The sequence below is a fragment of the Setaria viridis genome, chromosome 4 (genome assembly GCF_005286985.2).
Source record: "Setaria viridis chromosome 4, Setaria_viridis_v4.0, whole genome shotgun sequence".
Lineage (NCBI taxonomy): Eukaryota > Viridiplantae > Streptophyta > Magnoliopsida > Poales > Poaceae > Setaria > Setaria viridis.
In genome coordinates this window covers 14,234,982-14,241,565 of record NC_048266.2, presented here as the reverse complement: position 1 = coordinate 14,241,565, position 6,584 = coordinate 14,234,982, and the positions used below count along the sequence as shown (strand labels likewise).

At 45.0% G+C, this 6,584-nt stretch overlaps 1 protein-coding gene across 1 annotated transcript; it reads left to right on the top strand.

Annotated features, from left to right (window-relative positions):
- Window positions 1–3,440: 3,440 nt before the first annotated feature.
- On the top strand, window positions 3,441–5,768 carry LOC117851807 (L-type lectin-domain containing receptor kinase SIT2). The gene has a single exon (XM_034733705.2). It carries the CDS (start codon window positions 3,493–3,495, stop codon window positions 5,557–5,559), a length of 2,067 nt encoding a protein of 688 aa, XP_034589596.2. The 5' UTR covers window positions 3,441–3,492; the 3' UTR covers window positions 5,560–5,768.
- The last annotated feature ends 816 nt before the right edge of the window (window positions 5,769–6,584 follow it).

The window sequence follows — 6,584 nt, the reverse complement described above, 5'->3', positions numbered from 1 at the left end:
GGATACCCACCAACTCCACGAGGAGGTTCGAAATAGAGAGTTTTGGAGCACCAAAAGAGGTGCTCCAAAACTCCACCTCCATTTGCACTACAGCTCCATGGAGTTGGCTGCTCCATGGAGTTTTGAAGTTGAGGTGTTTGGCTAGATTTTTTGGTGGAGTTGCTGGAGTTCTGGAGTGGAGCCATGCCAAACAGGCCCTTAATATATCTGGTTAATTTATATGCCTCTAATTTATCGCGGTACCAAAATCGACTAAACGTTCGTACGTAGTGCTATTTCTTGGATGCCAGCAAGTCCGTGCTTCATCGGGCACTTCAGATGTTTAATCAACTATTCTTTGGTTTTCGATCGTCAGTCTGATTGATTGTCTTTTGGACTTTTTCACCCGCGCAGATTCTACATGGTTCTCTTCCTGGTACAACGACCGTTGGAAAGCGACTCTCATTTTTCAAGATCGGACATGGTACCTTGATTATGTAAGGTTTTGGTCCCAAAAAGATATGGATATGGTACCTTGATTATGTGAAAGAAATTAATTCATGAAAAGCACAGGACATGTTGTCATAACATACATCTTGATTATGCATTTATTTGGTATTGTAGTTGTTATTATACTTTTCATTTAATTTGATTAAAGTTAAACAAATTTGACTTAAAAAAGCTAAAGTGAACTATTAAGGCCCACTCTAAAATAAAGGAAAAATAGTGGAGTTCCAGAGGATTGCAAATAGGAACCTTTTCTACAAAGCCCTTTGTTCCAAAGGATGGTGTTCCTACAATCCTATGGAAACGAGAGGGAAAAATAGGCAAGCTTCTGTTTCTTTTTCTCCTTTCATTTCTTCCTTTACTTGTTGTATTGTTCACCATGCAAATTCATTTTTCCTTTACTTGTTTCATTGTTCACCGAGCAAATTTATTTGTTCAAGATGTAAAAAATGTTTTCAATTACTTTATGTTTTAAATGAATATCTTTTATTTATGTTATTTTGTTTATTGAAGCTTGTTATTAATGCTTACGTTGATTCGAACATTGATAGAAGAGGGAGATGGAATAAAATTCTTCACATGCATGTTACAGTTTTTTAGTTATATAAACATACTCAATGTTCATATATTCAGCAAAAAATCAAAGAAAAGCCAGATATCATATCATGGACCCTGTCGCTTCTCCTACTCACGGCCCCGCTCGCGTCCTCTTTCTAGCTCTGCAGTCCGCTCGCGAGCTTCTGCTCAACTTCGCCCGTTCACTTTCCGTGGCCCACTCGCGTGTTCGGTGCTCCTCCTCCACGCAGCCTGCTCGTTTAGGTGAGAACGCAAAAATTGTTGCCTTCAGCGATGCACACGTACTCGTGTGCAGAATAAATTTTTTCTTTTTATAGCTAGTATATATAATGAAATACTTCTGTATGAAAAATTGAAAGTATATACTAATATTTCAACGTACCCACCCAACAACTTTTAAGATATGAAATGTACTAAAATTGCAAGTGAAACCGAAACAAGTTCGCTCGTTGGAATTTCTACGAGACTAATTAAGCTCAGTAACTAGTCAATGTCGTACAGAAAAATGATATGGACGTTGTTGAATCCTGATGCCAACCCATGAAGACCGCCAACTCCTTCAACGTCGACCATGACTTGAATTTCCACGAATTTTGTTTGTTGTGCTGGAGATGCTCCGCCGGCAGACTAGGTCGTATGTCTCGCAGGAACCGGGTGTCCTGCAAGATTATAAAGTTCCACATTTGATGATCTGCGGAACACAAATCCACTCAGCCATGACCACTACCAGCATGAAGCTCATTTTGTCCACCCTCCCCATCCTAATTGTAGTGTTTATACCAGAATTTAGCAGCGGTAATGAGCACAGACAATTCGTCTACACTGGCTTCACCGGCAGCAACTTCACCCTAGATGGTGCAGCCAGAATCACGTCGACCGGCCTCATCGAGTTGACGAACGATACGGCCCGGGTTAAGGGCCATGCAGTTTACCCGTACTCGTGTGCAGAATAAATTTGTTCTTTTTATAGCTAGCATATATAATGAAATACTTCTGTATGAAAAATTGAAAGTATATACTAATATTTCAACGTACCCACCCAACAACTTTTAAGATATGCAATGTATTAAAATTGCAAGTGAAACCGAAAGAAGTTCGCTCGTTGGAATTTCTACGAGACTAAGGGCTGTTTGGGAGGGGGGCTAAAGTTTAGCCCACTCAAATGAAGGAGCTAAAATTTAGCACCTAGGGTGTTTAGGAGAGAGGCTAAAGTTTAGCACTTTGGTTATCAAAAGACTCTTTTACCCCCTCTCCTTTACCCTCAACTTCTTCCCTCTGCTCCCTCGAGGCCCTTCCAAGACTGACCGCCGCATCCGCCCAACCCCCCTCCCTCCCCTTCCCCGACTGCTGCTACCGAAGCTCGATCTAGTCGTCGCCACCTCCTCTCCAGCTCTCCTCCCTCCACCTACCCACCTAACTCCACGCCGCCCGCCATGCCGGGCCTCGCCGCGAATGACAACTCGCCCCCGGCGGCGGCCCCGCTGCCGCGCCGCCTCTCATCGCCGCTTCCCCGCCGGGCACCGCCGTCCCCGTCCACCTCCTCGTGCGCCAAGCCCAGGAAGCCCGCGCCCGCCGCGCCAGGCCCCAAGGCCGACGAGTCACTCGACAACCCGGATCTGGGGCCCTTCCTCCTCAAGCAGGCGCACGACGCCATGGTCTCTGGGGAGGGCGGCGGCACCGCACGCGCTCGAGTTCGCCAAGCACGCCGCACGGGCGCTCGAGCGACGTGGTGAGGGCATCGAGCTCGAGCTCGCCATGAGCCTTCACATCATGGCCGCCATCCTCGCCTCAGATCTGGCGGCCTATGGTGAGGATGGGGAGCGAGAGGAAGCTCGGCGGGGAGGAGAGAGAGAGAGTGCGACGGGGAGGAAAGAGAGACAGGGCAGTGGGGTCGCGACGGAGGCGGCGGGGCTCAACGGAGGTGGCGGGGCCAGCGAGACGGGTGGAGGGGCCGAGCGGAGACGGCGTGCGTGGAGAGAGAGAGAGTGGAGAGAGAGTGCGGGGAGGAGAGAGAGGGGGGCAGAGGGTGGAATTTAGGACGAGGGGACCACTTTTAGTCCCTTTAGTCCATTTTAGCACCCCTTGGAAGGACTAATGGATTATGGGGGGCTAAAATTTAGCCCCTTCATTTTAGCCTAGGTGTTTGGATAAGAAGGACTAAAATCTGGCTAAAATTGGGGGCTAAAGTTTACCCCCTTCCCAAACACCCCGTAATTAAGCTCAGTAACTAGTCAATGTCGTACAGAAAAATGATACGGAGGTTGTTGAATCCTGATGCCAACCCATGAAGACCGCCAACTCCTTCAACGTCGACCATGACTTGAATTTCCACGAATTTTATTTGTTGTGCTGGAGATGCTCTGCCGGCAGACTAGGTCGTATGTCTCGCAGGAACCGGGTGTCCTGCCAGATTATAAAGTTCCACATTTGATGATCTGCGGAACACAAATCCACTCAGCCATGACCACTACCAGCATGAAGCTCATTTTGTCCACCCTCCCCATCCTAATTGTAGTGTCTATACTAGAATTTAGCAGCGGTAATGAGCACAGACAATTCGTCTACACTGGCTTCACCAGCAGCAACTTCACCCTAGATGGTGCAGCCAGAATCACGTCGACCGGCCTCATCGAGTTGACGAACGATACGGCCCGGGTTAAGGGCCATGCAGTTTACCCGTCTCCACTGCGCTTCCGCCTGTCCCCCGATGGCATGGTGCAATCCTTCTCCACCTCCTTTGTGTTTGGTATTCTCTCTTCTTTTGGCGATATAAGGGGCCATGGCTTTGCCTTCTTCATCGGCCCAAGCAATGATTTCACTGAAGCTTTTCCAATCCAATTTTTGGGGCTTTTCAACTCCACAAACAACGGTAGTTTGAGCAACCAAATCTTTGCAGTTGAGCTCGACACCATCCAAAATACTGAGTTTGGGGACATCGACAACAACCATGTTGGCATCGACATCAACAGTCTCAACTCTTTGAAATCCCACCCAGCTGGCTTCTACAATAACGGTAAGAATGGCACGTTCACAAACCTACCCCTCATTGGTAGTGGACCAATCCAAACTTGGGTAGAGTATGATGGAAACACAACACAGATCAATGTTACCTTAGCTCCTCTTGGCATGGAAAAACCTGCGAGGCCACTACTCTCTTCAACCTACGACCTCTCGACCGTTCTAAAAGAGCAATCATACATTGGCTTCTCATCTTCAACTGGCTTATCGACAGGGCATCACTGTGTGCTTGGATGGAGTTTTGGCATGAATAGTCCTGCTCCAATAATCGACTCCACCAAACTACCCAAACTACCTTATCTTGGTCCACGATCTCCATCTAAACTCTTAGAGATCATTCTACCAATTGCATCTGCAGTTTTGGTATTAGCTATTGGCACTATAACTGTTATACTTGTGAGGAGACATCTTAGGTATAAGGAGGTGCATGAAGATTGGGAGGTTGAGTATGGTCCACACCGATTCACTTACAAAGATTTATATCATGCCACCAAGGGATTCAGTTCCAAGCATTTGATAGGGGTAGGTGGGTTTGGAAGGGTGTACAAGGGAGTTCTTGCTACATCAAAATCAGAGGTTGCAGTAAAGAGGGTATCATATAACTCAAAGCAGGGAATAAAACAATTTGTAGCTGAAGTTGTAAGCATGGGGCATCTTCAACACAATAATGTTGTCAAATTATTTGGGTATTGTAGACGAAAAGGTGAACTCCTTCTAGTGTATGACTATATGAAGAATGGAAGTCTTGAAAAATACTTGTACGGTGAGGAGGGCAGGGCCACCTTAGATTGGGGACAAAGGTTTAAAATTATCAAAGGAATTGCATCGGGCTTGCTTTACCTACATGAGGAATGGGACAAAGTTGTTATCCATCGCGATGTCAAGCCAAACAATGTGCTTCTTGACAAAGAGATGAATGGACGACTAGGAGACTTCGGCCTCGCGAGGTTATACGATCATGGCACCGACCCACAAACCACACATATTGTTGGAACAATAGGATACCTAGCCCCAGAACTAGTACACAGAGGCAAGGCAACCACTCTTACCGATGTGTTTGCCTTTGGCATTTTCATTCTTGAGGTTACCTGTGGAAGAAAGCCTATCACTGAAAACACCGAAAGCCACCAGGTCATGTTGGTCGATTGGGTGATTCAGAATTGGCATAAAGGTTCACTCCTTGATACAGTGGATATCAAACTTCAAGGTATCTATGATATTGATGAGGTATGCCTTGCATTGAAGTTAGGATTGCTGTGCTCGCATCCATTTCCTGATGCAAGACCGAACATGCGGCAAGTTTTGCAGTATCTCGATGGTGATGTGACACTACCAGAGCTAATACCAGCACACTTCAGCTTTCATATGTTGGCCTTAATGCAGAATGAAGGACGGTTTGGCTCATCCATAGTGTCATCGTACCCATCGCCAACGATGATGATTAATGGTTCAATATCCTTCTCGCTAGATGGAAGATGATGAAATTCATTGCTTCCTTAAGTGCTGGCTTACCTCGTACACTATAGAATTCGTGGCAAATATATAGATGCCCTCAGGATGTAGGTCCCCCAAATATTCCATGGTCATATATAACTTCCACGAGTTACTTCTTTTGTAATAATATTTGGCAGTAGAGGATTGTACTGAAAATTGATGTTCTTAAGATGCGCATGAAAATTGGATTGCTATTCAAAGACATGGTTATCTTTTAGATTACTATCTTTCTTTACACTTTTTGAGCTCAGAAAAGTAAACACATATTGTAAAAAGCTAGTGTTGGCTTTTCAGAATCAAAAAGCCAGCAGCAGCTTTTCAAAAAAACCCAAAAGCTGCACCTCAAATAAACAGACCCTAAGTGTTGTAACAATCTGATTGCTCTGTACCAGAAGAGACTTTTACCATTTCGTGTAGTCACTGTGCAGGAACAAATTGCACACTGAGCTAACCATAGGAAACATTAATACCTAACCATGGGTTTTATTAAGGAAACTATAACTTTTCCTAAGTTTCAGTAATGGCACTTCGCTAAACAAAAAAAAAGCTCCTGTCCACTATGACTTAAAATCACCACAATTCTGATGACAATAGTCAGAACAACACACATTTTCCATATCTATCATCATGCCACCATTTCAAGGCCTTGATCCTTGAGCAATAACCAAGGCTCGCACTTCATTTCTGACTTTCCGCTGTACCATAGACAAAAGCGGTCCAAGTTATGTGTTCTAGAATTGCCAAATAAAGTACTCGAACTTTGATGTTGCATGATCAAGGTGGCCAAAAAATTGACCGTGCATCAGCACAGGTTGCAGACCCTAAAAATTAATATCATTTTTGTTCATAAAGGTTTGTGAACATGTTAATCTGGAACCACGAAGTAAAGTTCAAGTGCAATCTGGCAAACTAGTAAACTACGACCCAGCGATATTGATAGAACAAGGCCGAAAAGGCTTCCTCTTATCACATTTAAATGGAAACATAATATTGACGTGAAGCAAAAACCA